Source organism: Pipistrellus kuhlii, unplaced genomic scaffold, assembly GCF_014108245.1.
Source record: "Pipistrellus kuhlii isolate mPipKuh1 unplaced genomic scaffold, mPipKuh1.p scaffold_m20_p_14, whole genome shotgun sequence".
In the NCBI taxonomy this organism is placed as follows: domain Eukaryota; kingdom Metazoa; phylum Chordata; class Mammalia; order Chiroptera; family Vespertilionidae; genus Pipistrellus; species Pipistrellus kuhlii.
In genome coordinates, this window is record NW_023425449.1 from 14,222,497 (window position 1) to 14,243,134 (window position 20,638).

General features: G+C 37.2%; 1 protein-coding gene across 1 annotated transcript in view; it reads right to left on the minus strand.

Annotated features, from left to right (window-relative positions):
- Positions 1-7,474: 7,474 nt before the first annotated feature.
- RSPO2 (R-spondin 2) overlaps positions 7,475-20,638 on the minus strand; it is a 133,653-nt gene continuing 120,489 nt past the window's right edge. Inside the window, exon 6 of the mRNA XM_036436785.2 lies at positions 7,475-9,276. Within this exon, the coding sequence (XP_036292678.1) occupies positions 9,161-9,276 (116 nt within the window). The 3' untranslated portion in view covers positions 7,475-9,160. The remainder of the gene's footprint in view (positions 9,277-20,638) is intronic.

The window sequence follows — 20,638 nt, forward strand, 5'->3', positions numbered from 1 at the left end:
TGCAGGCCAGGGGACTGAGGCTGTGCCCCAGTACTGGTGCCTGGGGACCGGAGGCCGTGCCCCCCACACATGGTGGGGCTTGACAGAGGGGGGCCAGCCAGGTCTTCATGTCACCTAATGTGGGTGGGACCGGCCAGACACTTCTATTATAGAGAAAGGGTAAATAGCAATATTAAAATATTTTCTCTAATTCCCTTTTAATGTGTATGAATTTCATACACCAGGCCACTAGTAGTTCTATAATATAATTTGAAATAAAAGTGTGATAGCTCCAATTTTGTTCATCTTTCTCAAGAATGCTTTTGCTATTCAAGGTCTTTTATGGTTCCACAAAAATTTAAGATTATTATTCTATTTATGTGAAAAGTGCCATAAGGATAGCATTGAATCTATAGATGACTTTGGGTAGTATTACATATTAACAATATAAATTGTTTCAATCTATGAGTATGGGATATCTTTTTATTTATTTGTGTCTTCAGTTTTTAGTGTATAGATCTTTAGTGTATAGAGATAAATGGGTAAATTTGTCTCTAAATATTTTATTATTTTTGTTGTTGTTGTTGTTGCTAGTATAAGTAAGATTCTCTTATTTTCTTTTTCTGACACTTTGTTAGTGTACAGAAATGCAACTGGTTTTTATGAGCTGATTTTTTTTTTATCCTGCAACTTTACCAAATTTGTTATAATAGATTTTTGGTGGGTTTTCAATCTGTAATATTATGTCACTTGCAAAGAGAGAGACTTTTACTTCCTCTTGTTTAATCTGTATGCCTTTTATTTGTTTTTCTTGCCTAACTGCTCTGGCTAGAACTTTCAGTTTCTGGCTAGTACTTTCAGTACTATGTTGAATAGCAGACATCCTTCCCTTGTTTCTGATTTTCAAGGATAAGCTTTCAGTTTTCCACCACTGAGTATGATGTTAACTGTGAACTTGACATCTATGGCCTTGGTTATGTTGTGGTATGTTCCCTCTATACCAATTTATTGAGAATTTTTATCATGAAAGAATGTTGAATTTTGTCAAATGCCTTTTCTGCATCAATTGAGATTATCATATGATTGTTACCCTTCATTTTGTGAATATAATGATCACATTGTTGATTTTGTGGTTGTTGAGCCATCCTTACATCCTGGAATAAATCCCACTTGATCATGATGCATGATCCTTTTAATGTACAGTTGAATTCAGTTTGCTGATATTGTGTTGGGAATTTTTGCATCAGTTTTCCTCAGAAATATTGCCGTGTAATTTTCTTTTTTCATTGTGTCCTTTTCTGCCTTTGGTATTGGGGTATTCTGGCCTTGCATAATGATTGTGGAAGTGTGCCTTCTGATATTTTTTAAATAGTTTGAGAAGGATTGTACTCTTCAGCTCTATGATTTCTCTTTGGCATTTTTTTATTTTCTATCTCTATTGAAATTCTCACTTTGTCACACATTGTTCAGAAGACTTTGCATGAGCATTTTTATGGTCATTATTTAGGGCTTTCTATCAGATAAATTGCTTATCTTCGTTTTGCTAAAATCTTTCTGGTATTTACTTTATTCTTTAATTTGAAATATATTTCTTTGTTTCTTTGTTTGAAATGTATTCATTTGTTTGAAATATATTCCCATTTTTCTTACTCTGAGTTAGCTTCTGCACATTAAGATAAAACAGCCAGCTAACCCAGTCTTGACAGCATGGTCTTGTATAGACGACAAACCTCATCAATCTGTTTGGCCTGAGCTCTTGGTTGTCTTTCAAACACTTGATTGTCTAAACTACCTTCTTTGTTCTTAGTGGCTCCCAGCAGCAGAATGTGTGCCAGGACCTATCAGTGTACCTAAAGGGAGGATTGCACTTGGCTCCTAGATCAAGCTGAGTGGAAGCCAGACCCTCAGGAGGCATGTTGGAGAGTACATAATTAAGCCCTTTCCAGGGAGAACTGAGAGATGGCCATTTTTGCCTGCTACCTCTGTGCTAGGCTGGGTATACATCTACCCAGGTGGTTTCTGAGACTATTAAGAACTGCTTCGTGCCCTAGCTGGTTTGGCTCAGTGGATAGAGCCTGCCGACTGAAGGGTCCCAGGTTCGATTCTGATCAAGGGCATGTACCTTGGTTGCTGGCACATCCCCAGTTGGGGGTGTGCAGGAGGCAGCTGATGGATGTTTTTCTTTCATTTATGTTTCTAGCTCTCTATCAATATATATATATATATATATTTTTTTTAATTTTATTTTTTTTACAGAGGACGGGAGAGGTTCCTTTCCTCTCTGTAAAAAATAAAAATAAAAATAAATCAATAAAAAATATATATTTTAAAAAAACTGCTTAGTTGTTTGCTACAGTCCTACGGGACTTGTGAATGCAAGCCACTTTGGTAATCAGAGCCAGCCAATTGGAGGCCCATCCCTCCTAGGCAATCATGCAAACTGGGTCATAAAATACCTGTAAAAGGGAGATACTGGTGACTTGTAGTGGGCTACAAAGCAAAGGTGGTGGAGCAATTTGCCTGTTTGCCTGGTCTCTGGGGAGGACCACAGGCAGCCCCTAGATGAAGCCTGAACCTCAGGCAGCAGCAGCTTTCAAAGTGTGCAGCTGGATCCCTTTGGGGAAAAGACTGAAAGATGGGCAATTTTGCAGTTCCCCCTGCATTGTGCCCTGGGGGCATAGCCATGGGAGTGTTCCCATTCATTAACTACTGGCTTTTTTTTTTTTTTTTTATAGTCTCATGAGTCTTCTGGATATGAGCCTTGTTGGCTTCCAAAGCAAGGTATTTTGATGTTCCTTTTCTCTTGGAGTCTTAAAGTTGAGGTGCTAAATCTTTCCCTTCCCAGGGAGAAGTTGGGAGTTGAGAGTTTCCTCTTCATTGAATGGCACGCTGCTGGGGGTTGGGGTTAAATGAGGGTGTGTCTCAGCCTTATCTACCCATTTGATGTAGGTATTTTCTTATTCGCCCAATGTGTAGGAGTTACTCAGCAGTGGTAATTGCTCCCTAAGTAACTGTATGTTCATGTGTCTGCAGATAGAGGAGTACGGGAACCTTAATCCTGGTTGGTCTCTCACTAGTAGCATTATATAGGTTACCTACACTTGTTGAATATGGTAGATATGTGGAGAAAACTTATGAAGATTATGTTTGCCTTGGCTATCTAACAATATTGTAGAAAATTTTTTTTAAGTTTTACAATAAGTTATTTTATCACCATCATCAGAATGCCAATATCTTTCATAAAATGAGATGCTTCATTAAAAATAAATGTCATTCTTCTAATTCTAAACTAACCTAAGTTATTTATTCTAGTCAAACATCATTTTGACTTTTCTGCTTTTCTTTACTGATCATGTTTCAACTAATAAGTAATAGAGTTTCTTGATCCCATGAAAAAAAGCATTACAGAATAATGTCAGGCCATACTATGGTACCAATAACCTCACAACCTCAGTGGCTTAGTACAATAAAGGTGTATTTCTTTGCTCATGCAAAGTCTGATTTAGGTTGGGCAACCACCCAAGGCAACTCTTTTCAAGGCAGAGACTCAGATGCAGGCTGCTTTCACCTTGTAGTGCTACCTTTATGATCCCAGCCCAATGGGAAAAGAAATTGTGCAGAACTTGTACTTGCTCTGAAGTGACCCAGCCTTGCAGTTTCATGCAATTCCCAATCAGATTCCTTTGGTTAAAATAAATCTCAAGGCTTCATCTAACTACAAAGGAATTGAGAAATGGACTGCTGCTTGGTGGCCAGAAAGGAAAGAACTAGATGTAGCTAAGCACTAGAAGTCCCTGTCACATCTATTGTAGTTTTTCCAGGTGATAGATGTAGGAAAGAGTAAACTTGGGAGAAGCATGTATGATGGGAAAAAAGATTAAGAACATATTTATTTTATTAAAAAGTGTCATGCAAGTACTTAAAATTTTAGTTATCCTATTTTACGTACTGAACTCTGAAAAAAATACCTTTAACACTCTTCAGTTAAATACCGTGATTGTGTCTCTGTTCAAACATGTAGGCTCTTATGTCCGAGAGTTGTTACCAAAGTATCTCAATAATTACAAGTTTTAAAAATCCTCATTGTTGAAAATTACAAACCCAAGGACCTATAATTCACAGACTAGTTTTGTTGTTCATTTAACATATTTTATTAAATTTGAAAGAAATAAAGGGAAATTCTTTGTAGAGTCATTGAGATAATTATTTCATTATAAATGTAGATGAAATTGGTAGGTGATATGGTAACCTGAAATTAAGTATCATTATCACATTTATGTGAAGACTAGTTGTGAAAGTTTTTAAGCATTGACTTATTTTATGTTCTTTTTACATCAAAACCATTTTCAATGAGCTTTTAAGTTTTGCTCTTGGAGTGTACAATGAGGAAAAATATTTGAGAAGTCCAAACTCCATAATTATTACAAATTTTTCCTAATTGCCCTTCACTTATCCTGATATTTTTATTCTAAAATAAGGGGCAAAAGAACTATGTAAGTCTTGAGTCCCTTGGTCACTCTTAGTGACTTACCTGCTCCTGGTTTTCCTCCCTGGACACTTTGTCATAATCTCTCTCTTGGTGCCGCCTTCTCTGGTCAATATCTAAGGCTTGGTACATCTAAGGCTCTTTTTCTCCCCCTTGTACATTCTCTCTCTGGTCAGCCCATAAAGTTCCTTGGTACTAAGTGCCTTTTATATATTGATATCCCACAAATAGTTTATTTCTAGCTCTGAACTTTCCCCTAAACTCCAGGTTTATATCTAGTTGCCTACTTGGTATTTCCACATAAATATCTAACAGGCATGTTAAACTTAGCATGTGAAAATGGCTTATTTTTATTTCCCAGTTTTCCCCATCTTCCCTATATGTTCTGTTGCTTAGGGTAAGAAACCCAGGAGGCATAATGGTTTCCTTTTTTCCCTTCACCACTACCCTCTCCATGCAACTCATCAGCAAGTCTTGCAGGTTCTTCTGCCAAATTATGTCCTGAATCCAAACACTTCTCTTCTTCTACTGCTACCAACCAGCCCAAGACACACTAATTCTCATCTGATTACTGCAAAAATTGGTCTCTCTGCCTTCGTTCTGAATGTCTACCTTCCACACTGCAGCCCAAGTGAATATGGCAGAAGAATGTTATCACATCATTAAGCTGTTTAAATCCTCCACTGATTTTCTACGCATTTAGATCAAATCCAATCTTTCACCTTTGTGTTTCCATGTCTTGGCTATTGTGAATAATGTTGCAGTGAGCATAGAGGTATATATACCTTTATAAATAGGTGTTTTCAAAATTTGGGGGGTGGGGAAATACACTGAAGAGGGATTGCTAAGTCATACAGTAGCTTGATTCTTTTTGAGGAACTTAGTTTTTCACAGAGGCTGCACCAGTTTAACTTTCCCACCAGCAGTGTGCCAGGGTTCTCTTTTCTCCACATCCTCTCCAACACTGTTTTATTGCTAAAAGGCATTCTAACATAGGTGAGGTGGTGTCTCATTGTGGTTTTGATTTCCATTTCCCTTATACCTAGTAAAGTTGAGCATCTTTTCATATATTTATGGGCCATATCTTCTCGGGCAAATTGTCTGTTCAGGTTCTCTGCCCATCTTTTTAATTGGTGCAGGGGTATTGGTGTTGAGTTGTATGAGTCTGTATATTTTGGATATTAGTCCCTTATAAAGGTATTGCTTGTAAATCTCCCATTTAATTGGATATCTTTTTCTTTTGTTGATAGTTTATTTTGCTGTGCAGAAGCTTTTTAGTGGATGTAGTCCTATTCATTTATTTTTGCTTTTACTTCCCTTGCCCTTGAGGTTAAGTTCACAAAAAAATGCTCTGAAACCAGGTTTAGCACCTATATTTTCTTCTGTGTATTTTCAATAAGTGGTATTGGGAAAATTGGAAAACCACTACAAAATAATAACTTTTATATATAGTATCAGAAAATCTAGTTTTAACTCAAAACATCTAAATCTTTGACACATCTTGAAAAATAGGAACATTTATAAAACTGGCATATATATATATATATATATATATATATATATATATATATATATAATTTTTTACAGAGAGGAAGGGAGTTAGAAACATCAATGAGAGAGAAATATTGATCAGTTGCCTCCTGCACACCCCCTACTAGGGATGTGCCTGCAGCCAAGGTACATGCCTTTGGCCGGAATCAAACCTGGGACCCCTCTGCCAGCTGACACTCTATCCACTGAGCCAAACCGGTTTTGGCAAAAATTGGTTTTTAAGCTCTGATTTGTCAATTTTTATTTCTTGTGATGAGGATATTTAAAATGTTTAATCTTGGCAACTTTCAAATATGCAGTTAACTATGTGTTAACTATAGTCACCATGCTGTACCTTAGATCCCTATGACTTTTATAACTGGAAGTTTGTACCTTTTGATCACCTTCTCCCATTTCACCCACTCCCAACTCAAACCTCTGAATTGTGAAAGTTGTAGTCCCATCTTTTACAGACACTAAGCTTCGTGAAAATATTGGGAAGAAAACCGGTCATATATATATTTTATACAATATAGAATGGTATATCTATTTGAGGGAAACCACCAGCTCTTTTTATAACTGCCCAGAAGCTAAAATTACACTGTAGCATGTGTGTGTGTTACAGCTATATATTAATTCCCCTTAGAATAAAAGTTTGAGCAAATAATGTCCAGGCATCAAACAGTAAATTGAAGGGAGCTGATTTTTTTTGTTTTGTTTTGTTTTTTTAGAAATGAATATTTTAGAATAATTTAAATAGCCCGGGACATAGGTAGTTAAAAAGAATAACAGGTCACAACTTATGTAATTCTTAGTATATATCATGCTGTTTTGACCATACTTTACACATTTTACCTGATATAATCTTCAAAACACAACCCTATGCATATTTTTACTAAATTCAGCCCTTAAAGCACAGCCCTGAAGGTAGGTAATATTGTTACCTTCATTTTACAGATGAGTAAACAGACCTGGATAAATTAAATAATTTGCCTCAGGCTGTTCTCAGTCTATACTGGAATTCGGTCTGGCTCTAAAATTTCTTCTCTTTTGAATTTTTTTTCCTTTTTATCTAATTTATTAGAATGACACTGATTGACAAAATTATGTAGTTTTCAGATGTGCAAATCCATAACACACCATCTGTACACTGTAAGGTGTTCACCACCCCAAGTCCCTATCCATCACCATTTATCCTCCCTGTGGTCTGTATCCATGAATTTCTTTTGCTCAATCCCCCAGCCTACTCCCCACCCCCACCTTTGAGATAGTTTATCTATGAGTCTGTCTCTTTTGTTAATTCCTAAAATCCCCACTCTTAATACTCCATTACCACGTAATTTATAGCTAACCTATTTAGTGCCTTAGATATAGTTACTAGCATAGATTTGAAAATTTGGTTTTTACTTTTTTAAGGACCATCATTTGAGGGTTGGGTTTTTTTTCCTAAATCTCAAAAGAAAAGCGAATTTCCACAAATACTTTGGAAGTTTTTTAATGCATGAAAAGAATATCCCAGAAATAGAACAGGTTTTGACTTATTAACAATGAAGCACTATACAAGATCCCCCTCCCTGCTTAGCAATAGGAATATAGTGTACATAGATAGGAAAGGAGGTGAACACTTCAGGATTAAATGCAAACCCTAAAGTCGAATACAACATTCATATATGGCTTATCTCATAACAATATTTTCATAATGATGTATATGACATTTATACTTATTGGTAAGATGCTTTTGACTCGAAAGTTAACCAAAAAATGCTAAAGAGGTAGTTTTGCCAATGCAAGGTGAGAGAAAGGCTTTTACCTTGCTTTGCTTTTTCCTCAAAAAATCTGCAACCATTTCTTTTGGATCATCCAGGAAGATAATGATGCTTTTAGAAGTAGCCAATTCAAAATCCTTTAAGAGCTGGTTCCCTGCAAGGGGACAAGGATGTTTTCGAAACCACAACTCTGAAACCATCCCCTAGGAGCTCCCACGCCATTCCTCCCCATCTCAGCCATAAAATACATTCTGGCTCCAAGAGGACCTGTTAAGATCTGACCAACAGTTATAGGAATTCATCTTGATTTCTCCTCAGATCCAAAGCATAGTCTTATGATGGTAGCTCCTACAGTGACCCAAGAATACTGGAAGGCGCCCTGTCACTAAGTCAGGGACTGCTTTAAATGATGCATATACACTTACTGAAGTTTGGAAGTTCTCTTGCTAGCTTGTAAAGTTGTATGACAAGTATTAGGAATGGCTGCATGTAATTCCTCACGTTTCAGGTGTGTTTCATGATGTCATTCCATCGTAGACTGAAAGGGACTTCAGGTTTCTGACTGCCAGATGCTGCTTTATCTTGTGAGGAGATACATTCTTTGACATCGGTCATTTGACCCTATGTCCAAACTAGCTCATCCTCTCCTTACAGTGAGAAATAAGCCCACAAAGAAAAGAAAAGGTAAAGTTCAAGGGGCAACAAAACACTTGTCAATTCTCAAAACTAGAACAGCCATTTACTGGACAACAGTTAGGAACCACTAAAAAACAAAGTGACATCTATTAATCAGGTATGACTTGTTACGCATAAGAGAGCATAAATATACAGTAAGAGGTTTATGCATAGCCCCAGCGGAATATGTACATATCAGAGCCGCTGTGAGACTGCGCAGGAATTCCTGTAGCATATCCCCAGCTAAGAACAGTTCCATCCCACAACAGTTTGAAGGGAACAGATGCCGGGAACATGTAACATTAAGCAGATATCCACATACATGTATTCTTGACAGTGCACAATGTGAGAAATGGAGGGCACAAGTGAAATAGCACTTTGCTTGTTAAACATCTTCCTTCCCATAAATATGCACAAGTCCGCTCTCCAGTGGAGGTCTGCAGCCTCACGTTGGGCGGTGTTGCACACCGAGCCCAGTCCCATGCTATACACTCACTCCCACTTCCTCCGATTCAGGTCACAAGCTCCCACCTTCACAGTCTCCGGCTGCAAATCAAAGCATAAATAACAGAGGCCAGCAAGGCTCCTCCTTTCACAATGTCACTGGGAATGGATAGCGGTCAGAGCAGCACAAACACCGTGCACCAGTGTCGGGGAATGGAGAGTAGCTTTGTGCACTTTTGCAAAAAAAAAAAAAAAAAATCCACCCGATGTGTCTCTTATTTTACTGGTTGGCCCTGTCTGTAGCAAGGAAGACGCTGTGCTGCTCCTGGGCTCTCTCTGTCAGCTTCCTCTTCTTCTTCTTGTTCTTCTTCTCCTTCGCCTTTGGCCCTCTCTTCCCTACAACGAACGGGGGAAGAGAGAGAGAAATGAAGACATGAGAGAAAAGGCTCTTTTTCTAGGAAAGAAAACATAAAACATTAAGAGTTTTACACAAAGCCCATCTGGAAAACATCACCTATGGAAAAAGCAGCCTCAAAGAGAAAATTGTTCACATTAATTTTGACGGAATAATAATAATTTACTAAATTGGATATGCTGTCTAAACCAGAGACTGATCTTCCTGTTACAGGGAACTGGCATATTTAAACACCTCCCAGCGGCCTGATCAGTCTTGCAAATATCATCCTGCCACAAAAATTTCACTTATCCCCTCCTACTTTTAACAATGCTACCCTTTACTAGACATCTTTACATCTTTCTCCTGCTCCACATGTCAGTGGGTCAAAAGAAAATAAGCATCTATCTACAGTAAATATACCAGAAGTTTCAAACCCCCCTCACCCTGCCCCACAGGGGAAACAAATGTCTTGCTTTTAACATTATTCTCTCAGTGTTCTCCAAAGGCCAATATATGATATGACATATGTGGAATACTTTTTCTTCTATAAAAATTTATGAGGCCATCATTCATGATGTGGCTTATGGCTTCTTATAAAAATCACCTAGACCAGTTCTTATTGATTGAGAACTAGAAAAATGCTTGTGTCTGAAGAACTGGTGGACTATATCTTACAAGCAGAAGATCACACCACGGTATCCTGTTTGTTCTCTTTGCCTTAGTCACTAGGAAGCTCGGAGCACAAGCTAAATAGTTGGAATTTGGAGGTACAGTTTTCCCTTTGCCTCTGTTGTATTTCACTTCTTACCTCTTGTGGTTATGCATCATGGACTTCAGGTCTCAGCATTTCTTTGTAAGTATGTGTACATAAGATTATGGGGGAAAAAATAAGGAACACAGACATTTGCTTTAGGTCCATTACGCTTTGAGTTCTAAACACACAGGGATCATTTTTAGAACAGGAAATAAAGTTCACTTGCATTTTATAGATAGTGAGTCATCACTATACATCTTCAGTACAGAAAGTTTTTTTTCTCAAAAGACAAAGAACCCTACAGCCAGCTCACCTCCCTGCCCTATGTCCAATTTTATTGTGTCGTTCTACAAAGCTTTTCCTGTGAGACACCATAGTAATCAGTACCACAACTAGGACATCCAGTTGTAATCCATGCTCTCCAACCTTCCTATGTCAGGGACAAAGATGGTCGATATAAGAAATGAAGAAACAGAACTTAGAGAGGTAGATGCATGCCTTAGAAAACCAGACATTCTAGATCAAGAGAGGCCATCAGTCCTGCATAAGGGAGGTGTTTCTCATTTCCACTTTTTTGGATCAGAAAAATCAGAAAAAATCCAATTTAGTAAATTTATTTGAGGATGGAAAACAGTCTCACTGATAAGACTATAGCACATAGTTGCCACGTAGTGGATACTTAAGTGTTTGCTGAATAAAACTTATAAGAAAAAATATTAGAAAAAGAATAACTTGTTTTTAATAGGACACTACAGTAAAATAATCAGAATATGATCATGCCCTCATATTAAATTATGAAGATCCTTGAAGTTAACTTCTGGTTCTCATTAAATTCTGGCATCAATGTTATAATGGCATTTTGCCATCTTTAAATATAGTTAATCCTACCCAATGAAGCTTTAGTCCAAGCCAGTATTAATAAAATAAAAAAAAACTGTTGTAAAGTTACAACTATTTAATAACACCATATCTGATGAGACACACTTAATGAGGGCAGAGAGATGAAATATTTAACATTAAGTAGAATATTTAAAAAAGCTTCAGTGATAGTTATATGAAGGTTTTTCTTAGATCTATAGTTAATCTTAACAGAAAATCCTTTAAAAATCATTGCTGACTACATTTAAAAGTTCAGTTTAAATTTCATTTCTTTAAAGGCTGAAGGTTTCTTTAAAAGCAAATTGAAATTCAGTGAATGGGAAATAATGCCAACATTCCTTAATTTTAAAGTATATTCTGTTAAGATAAAAATATACTGAATATGTTATTTAAAGAAAGCTTTTCACAGTCACCATTTCAATTCTTCGTGTAAATGATTTAGTTGGGAATCAAATGTGCACTATTTTCACTAACAGCAAATCTAAGCTAAATTAGTCGAAACTCATTTAAAAGAGGGTCAATTTCATGTCATTTACCTAACACATTATTCTGATGTAATTGTCAATATCAAATGGTCTTTGGATTTGCTGGCTGATAATAATACTGTGTGTGATAGAGAAGTTATTCAATATTTGCATAAAACTGTTCATATTGTAGCCAAAAATTCAGCAATGCTTCTGAAAACTTACATAATTTTTAAAATTGTACAATTATTTTATTGGCAATAAGTCATATGGTACCTGCTCCAACTAGAGATATTCTGGGAGACCTAATTGTAACCCTAAAACTTTCCTCAGCAATCTCTTTTGAATGACGTCTCTGTGCTATTGGCTCATTGCTTGGTTTTGTTCTGGGTCAGCCCCATTTCTCATGTAAGATATATTGCAAATACCAAGGAATTAAGACAGTTAGCCAATATTTGACCACGGAGAGGCCTAGATTAACAGAAAATATTTTGTGGTCCATAGTAGGTTGTTTTGACTTTAAGCCCAACTCAGTAATAAAATATTGAAACATATCCTAACAAAAGGTATAAAAAGAGGCTTGCACATATTTTCTTCTGATCTCTGCTAAGATTTAACAAAAATAAATATCCCTGTTTTCATTTATATATTTGAAAATAACGCATTGAATATACAAGCATGCTAACTTATGTTTTCACTTAACTTCTTTACATCTGTGGGTGGATTAGACTCAGAGAATAACTTCTAGACTTTCATCACATCGTTGCACATTTTTCAAGAATATTCACCTATTCAGGAAGCATTTAAAGGCAAATTTGGTGACAGCCATCCAAAACCTAATTCAACTCATGGATTTAACTTTCTTGCTTTTTAGTTCACAAGAGAAGATTTGGAAAATACATTCCCAACATTCCCCAAGATCAGCAGAAAAGATCCGAGTCTTGTTAGAATTGTCAGCCTCCAGGTATGTCCAAGACAAATTATGTGTGTCTTTGTCCTGAGTGCTTTGAGAATGCAGATGCTTTGACAAATCACTATTGAGTGAATCTCTTTAAGATCGAAGAAAATCTGATCTACAGAGCAGATCTTTTCAGTAATGTTGTGTGAATGCAAGTAGACAAGGAGCTCTAAGGCAAAGCAATGTGATTTCATAGAGAAAGGCCTCCTGGGAGGAGGCAAACCTGATAGGGAGGCACTGTCTTATGACAGAGGTGTCTGGTGCAATATCATACTCGTGATTCTACATGTATAGAAAGAAGATGCTATAGTCATCTTTCACTAGAAAATTATGAGACACCGTTAGAAAAGACTATATTCCTGGGATGAAAGGAAGATGAGTAAAATACCACTGGCAAGATAAGATTATCATCAAAATGAACAGTTACAAAGGTATTATCAAAGCCACACTCTAAACCAACGTAATTACATTGACTTGCACACATGTGGAAATGGTCCAACAGGATAACCTATCAACTCTTCTACAGAGAAAGGTGAGCAGTGCCTTATGGAAATACTCCTAACGTCCAGCTGTAGATTACTGCTATTAGAATCAGAAACAGGATAGATTATTTTGAACCAAGATATCAGGCAGCCTCACAAATTACATGAAGCTGTGAAAATACTGACTCAACTGTCAGTCACACATGAATTTCATTCTTCTGTAAGCTCTCCAATACAAGGAACTGCTTCAGATGGTTTTTTTCCCCCTGACTAGTTTAGATAAAAGTCTTTTCATCATTGAAACAATACATCCATCGGTGAGGCACAAAGGTTGTGAAGAATTTCCATAATTATTACTGAGTATTTTAAGGAAGACTTTCTGATGGAAGAAAACTAAAAAATTCAGTAACTGTGACTAGCAAAAAAGATAAAAGCTTCAATATATATATACACACTGGGGGAAATAGCCACAATTATGACACATACAGTTAACTGTAATGACCAGTACGAGAGCCACAACTATGACAACAAAGGTCATCACCTAAAACCAGGGCCAATTTCAATTACATTTTAATAAGTTTTTTATGCTAACCTAAAACCTAGGCTTCATTGTGTTTATGAAATTCATTATGGTGATTCAGGGATCACCTCAAAGAAACTGTCATTCTTCAAAGCAGCTAACATTGAGAGACAAGAAGCCTGTATTACCACCAATTGTTGAGTCTTGTTCTACATAAGAGGGCATGCACACTGTACGTAGAACATAAAAGGTTGCCTCCACATCTAAATGCAGAGGAACTGAGCTATAGACGGTGAATAGTAATTGGGCCATTACTTTCTCTCATGTGGGCATGTTGAGTTTGCCCAAGAATGAGTAGCAACAGAGATTTATTTATTTAAGAGTGATTGATGATTCCCTGGGGAAAAAATGCCAGCTGGTTCCTAAAATATTTTTAAAAGCTCATATGAAAATAGACAAAAGTCCTAAATACAATTCATAAAAAGAAATAAAAAATAGCTAATCAATATATTTAGACAATCAAATCTCATACCCAAAACCACCAAATAAAATTAGCTGCTACTGCAAAGATGCTTAAGAGTGAAAACATGTAAAGCTAGTGAGAATGTGATGAGACAGGCTTTGGGATTCAGTTTGAGAATATGCAATTGATACAGACAGCCTTTCTGAAAAGGCATTTGGCAAGTGTAAAAAGAGCATTAGGATATTCATAACATTTTAAAAAGAATTTTAGGGAGCGGGAGAGAAAGAAACATTGGTTTATTATTCCACTCATCTACTCATTCACTGACTGACTCTAATAAGTTCTCTGACTGCTGATCAAACCCAAAACCTTGGTGTATCAGGACAATGCACCAACCAACTGAGCTACCTGGCCAGGGCAAAAATGTTCATACCTTTTGAATGAGATCTTGGAATCTATTCTAGGAAAATAATCTAAACTTGGGCAGAAATTTATGCATAAATATATTTACCGTAACTCTGAAAAAGCCTGTAAATTACCTAAATGCCCTCCTACAATTTTTATGACTACCAAAGAAGTATGTTTTCAACTATAAAGAAGCATTTTGTATTTTAAAACCACAATTAAATTTATGTCCAAAAATAATTGCATATTCCTAATACTTAACATAAATAGCTATAAGGAAAACCTTGTAATACTAAAACATTTCTACTGTGGTGGAAAGCAGAGAAGGGAGAGGATAGAGAGTCAGAAACATTGATGAGAGAGAAACATCTATCAGCTGCCTCCTGCACGCCCCCTACTGGGGATGTGCCCACAACCAGGTACATGCCCTTGACTGGAATTGAACCTGGGATCCTTCAGTCCGCAGGCCAATGCTCTGTCCACTGAACCAAACCGGTTAGGGCGGTAAGCAGATTCTTTACTGAGTGGCCAATCATAAATGAATCTAAGATATATAAAAGCTTAGGAACTATTGGACCTAAACACTCAGACATTAAGAATACAAAAGCAGAATCATAGAAACAGAGGCCAGAGGGAAGGGGGAACATAGTTAATATAATTGTGATAAATTTGTACAGTGACAGATGATTATTAGAATTGGTGGGTATAAAATTGTAAGGTATAAAAATGTCAAATCACTATATTGTATACCTGAAACTATATAACTAATATAATGTATACCAATTCTACTTAAGTTTAAAAAAAAAAAGAATATATATTAGTTTATGAATCTCTTTTTTTTTTCTAGAAAGGAGTCCAAGTATGGTGAGCATGACTGGCATCTACCACAGAATATTCTGTTAGTCTAAGATAAAAATATTCCCACTATCTATAATAATTCAGGATAACATATCTTGATGGTTATTGGTTATTGTGGTTACTCTCCACATTAGCTGGAAGTCAGAGGAGAGTAAAGTTAGCTAGAACTCTTGAGTAAAGCAAAGGAATTCATTTTGGGCTCCTTAGTTATAGTACAAAATTCCTTGTCATTTTTAGTAATATTTATCTGTTTCTTTGGGTTTTTAAAAGAAATAACACCCTTTTCACTAAAAACATTTCACAGACACATGTCTTTGGAATGACATGGAAAATCCCTCAATGGTTATTTGATGACTACGATCAAATTTTCTTTCAGGAAAAATATATAGAGACAAACGAACTGAAAAATAAGCTATCTGCAAAGGAGATTTTTACTGGCATCTTGAATCTCAGGTCATTTCATCTTCATAAAAGTGCATGTGTTTTAAGTCTACACACAATCTGGAGATAACTTACAAGTAGCTATCCATCTTACAAGGCTACTGGTGCAGAGTGAAAACCATCCAAAATAATAAATGACAATACACTTCTCTAAACATACAAATGTGAAAATCATTCAAAATTCAGAATATTTACTGCTATAGATTTACACTATTTCAATAAGCAATTCTGTTTTAATATTCTATCTGTACAAGTTTGCCATATTTTTATTGTAAAAAAAATAGTATGAAATTGCTTTCTTTGTCTTTAACACCATTCAAGTTTTCTTATATAACACATTTTATTAGGCGTGAGGTCTGCTAACTATTTTGTTGAAAGGAAGTTTGTTTAGTTTTTAAAATCTTGTTCCATGTTCAAAACAATGAAGTTGGAGGAAAAGCTAATTCTGAAGATCACCTGAGCCTTTATACATTAATTATACCACCAATAAGATTTCCTGCACATGGTATTTCAAAACTTATAGCCCTGAAGAAAATCATTGTTCTTCAGGCATATTACAAGAATTCTGAAAGGGCAATGATATTCCCAAACCCCTCCAACTCACTTGAAGTGGTAAAGTCTACAGAAAAGTAATTTCAATGAGATTCAGATTTGTTCCATATAACATTGGTTATTCCAATAATTTAATATAAGCTCATAGATATCTGGTGCCTCAAACAGAGAAATGAAAAATCAGTTCAAAGACAAAAGTCTATGGCGTTTAAGATAGGTGAAAATAAATAAATTAGGATACACTTGTTCTAAAATATCCAGAACTCTAGGTTCATTGTAAAGGACAAAGAGTGTTTCAGGATAGTTTAAACTAAAATAATGCTCTGCATAAATGTACTTGTGTGAAGGAATAAATACATAACTCTACCACAAGGGGGCACTAATTCACTTTTACCGTAATGTAAGAGTACCCTGGTTTAAAAAAAAAAAAAAAAAATGTACATAAGAGCTTTGGGGCTCTAACTTCTTACATAGTACTTCATTTTAACCCCAATTGGAGGCCTTTTCTTTCCCCACCCCCTTTACCAAAGAGCTTAACTCTGCCTGGAAAGTAAAGAATAGTAGCAAGACAAGGAAAGATATAATTACACACACTGCTTTTAAAGATGTTTGAGAGTAAAGGCAGGGAATAATGACAAGAGAAAAGAAAAGATGAATCTGCTAGTCAAACAGTGACTTGGAGAAAAACGCATTATTATAAACCCAAGTAATATTTTCTTATGGGAAATTTAACTTAAATTACCTGCAAAGAACAAGTCCTTTCCTTGGTCTCTTATAAGAATGAAGTTGTGAAATTAAAAATTATATTTTCTGGTGCATAGTTCTGATATCGAATCCTTACAAGGGTTCTGATCAAGTTGGCCTCCTAGCACCAGAAACAACTGGCTGTGTTGGAGGATGGGGGTTTAAATATGAAACAAGTGAGGTACAGAAAAACTAGGGTGTCCTATCCAAGTTCCTACAGCTAATTAGCAGCTAAGCTGGGCTTGGAACTAGGTTTCAGTGTCTTAGATACTTCTATAGTTTTAAAAACCATTGGGTAAGGACACAGTTTTTTTTTTCAAGAAATTCGGAAAAACAGTCAGAGTGATGTTATTTGTCTTCTAAATTCTAGATGTCATTGGCCACCTCATAACTGTGAAGAAACCGCTTTATGAACTGCGAAAGTACTGCCTAAATAACAACTTATCTGAAACTTTGACATTCTGTAAACTTACACTGTGTTGATTCATTGCATCTTGCTAAAAGGTAAGAAAAAGAATAAGCAATCTGTGAAGTTTCCTAGGTTGGGTAAGTGAGATGGTGGACATTGCTACCGTGGACCATGCACTCACTGTAAGTGCTTTCGACACATTCTCACGTAATTGAATATCATGAAAAAAACTGAAGTACTCCAACTGCCTGCCAGAACATTGCGCAGTTATGCATCCTAAAATTACTCAAGATAAATAAAATTTGCAGAAAACCATCAGGCTCATTTGGCACTCCTAAATTAAGTCAGAAAAAAACATCAGGTTTTGCAGAGAAAATGATACAACTATTTCATTTGATTAGGAGCGATGGGATAATCAGAGAATTTCAAGTCCCTCCATAGCTGACTTCATACTATAACAGAAGATAACCTTTTAAGGTAATTCCATTAGAATAAGAGGATTTAGTACCTACTCCTTGGTCTTCAATCAATAACCATTAACTAAATGAAAAAAAAAAGTCTAAGAAATGACATATAGAACTATAATCATACGGCAAGCATTTATTTAAATTGGATTCAACACAATTTCTATGGAACTTGAAGACATACTTACCAGAAAAACAAATGGTTTCTCCAAGACAGCTGTGTCAGGCATGGGCTATTGGTCCAAGCCTACAGCTCACCTAAGGAGTAGGCCTTACACAAAGGGAGTCAACACAGAATAACAAAAAGCTTTATGTTTCACAAAGGCTCATGAACACATTCCCTCCTCTGTGCCCAGGGCAGCACTTGAACTTCCCTCATTAAACAAATTACCACCTTCAGTTTTAACTTTATAATTTTATGTTTGTGGATATGTCATGCAATATATCTATATATATAAAACCCTAATATGCAAATAGACTGAACAACCAGTTGTTATGATGTGCACTGACCACCAGGGGGCACATGTGGAACATGGCAGGCAGCAGAGCACAGAATACAGCCGGCATTGGCTGTGACTAGATGACAGAGCAGGTGAGCAGAGGCACCAGGCCAAGGTGGGGGGCTGGTTGCTGTTATTGGGGCAAGCATCTGGTGATTACTGAAGATTCTTTGGTTCCACCCAGCCCTCACCTGCTGCTGATGCCAGCCCCACTTGCTGGCCTGACTGCCCTAAGGCTTCTCCACTTCTCCCTGCTCCTGAGGAGTGATCAGGGCAGCAGCCACTGCTCACACCCGCCGCTGGTGCCAGCCCCAATCGCTCTGCACAATCAGCGGGTGCAAGTGTGGTCAGCTCATGGGAATGGTGGGGGTGTGGAGGATGGGACAAAACCCACCTGTGCTCACCACAGCCTCGTGACCCACAGTTCCTTTCAAGGTGCACAAATTTGTGCACTGGGCCCCTACTTTGTGAATAACTACAAATAGCTACAGTTAAGACCAATATATGCCGTAGAGTCCTGGTAAGAGTCTTTCCACAAATTAAGTTATAGATATTCACTTATTTCACCTAATAAAGGGTCCACAAATTAAGTTATAGATATTCACTTATTTCACCTAATTAAGGGAGTCAGAGCAAGATATATGGGCTGGACCCAAAGCCATGTTGTCTTTGTCACCCATCATAAAATGAACTTTCTTATTCTTCCTGGAAACTTCAGCTTATATGTGGTCTATGAAGGTGACCCTGGCCCTGAGTAAACTCCATGATCTTCCGGCTTACCTCCCTCTTATACCATGTTTCCCCGAAAATAAGACATCCTCCGAAAATAAGACCTAGTGCATGGAAAGATAAGACATCCCCTGAAAATAAGACCTAGTGCAACTTTGGGAGAAAAAATTAATATAAGACAAATTAATATAAGACAATGTCTTATTTTCGGGGAAACGGGTAGCCTTGTTCTCTTTTGCCTTAATCACATATTCCCCAAGAGGGGAATTCCACATGCCTTGCTCCCCCTAAGAGTTAACCCATACAGTCATGGATGGCCTGACCAGCCAATGGGTTGGTCACTATCCGGTCTATCCTGGAGGGGTAAAGCAGTCACGTGACCCAGGACTGGGCAGACATCGAGGATACAAGGTTAAGAACATAGGCTTGAGGACAGATAGCCATAGATTCAAAAAAGACCTCTGCCTCCTAGAAGCTAGTGATCTTGGACCAGTTACTTTTTCTGAGGGTTTAGTTTTCTTATTTCTAAACTAATAAAATCATTGGTACCCTTTTCAGTACTGCTGTGAGGTGTAAAGACAATGTCTATACTAATAAAGTTCCAGAAACTATATCTGGCGCATAAATGCTAAACAAATTATAGCCATATATGAGGTACCTTAAATATATTATTTCTAGTCCTTACAATGGTCCGCAGAGTAAGCATAATTTTCCAGATTGCTCATGAGGAAATCAGTTTAGAGAAGTTAAGTAAATAGCTCCAAATCACATGGCTCAGCATTGACTCAAACCAACATCTGGCAGATTCTAAAACCTGTACTTTTTGGATCCCTTGTGCCCAGCAAACCTCTTTGATCTCATAATCATTAAAATGGCTGCTGAACCAACAAATTAATGTACTAGACTGAAGAAAAGCATCAACCTCCCCTCTCAGCGCCCTGAGATATCAGAGTTCCCCTGGGGCACATTAGGTCCCCAAAGGGCCCGGCCTACACCTGTATTTTTCATATTAATTATTTATTGGAGTTAAGGCATTCAAATCCTGTTTCCTGAGGGTCAAGCAATACATTTAGCGTTCCCAATTCAGAATCAACAGTGTGCCCTTGGCAAAACCCAAGGGAAGAAAATGCAGCATGCTTCTTTTTCAACTGGGACTTGGGAGAAGTTTAGACCTGTGGTTCCAGTTCATGGGCCAGAAATAGAAGAACCTTCCAGGGAGTTTTTTGTGTTTTTTTTTAAACATATGTTCCCTAGCCATACACTGACTCCTGAATGAAACCTTCAAGAGGGAAAATCTGGAATTATTGTTTTAGCTTTGGAGGTAACTGAGTGCAAAGTTAACAGGGAAGTCTAGAGCATAAAGCTCTTCTAAAAAGGGCATGGGCAAAAGAAAGGACTTGGGAACAGGAAAAAGAAGGAAGTGCTAGGTGACAGCATTTCAGAATGCATGCCATCTCCTTCCCAACTGAACTGAGAAATTGCTTCCAAATTGTGAAAGAAGTCCTCTTTCTGCCTGGACTCCCTTCCCCAGGTTCTGTTTGTGGTGATGCCCCAAGAAAGCAGCAGGAATTAAGTTGCCCGTGGCCAGTGGAATGTACACCCAGGCAAAGGGTCCCTGATCTCTGTGCTCAAGGGAAGGGGCTGCAGGTTACAGCAGATTCATTCTCCCAGCGGTTGGATTCCAGAGACTAGATTTACTCTAAAGAATCTCTCAATTCACCCAATGAACAGGTTCTGTT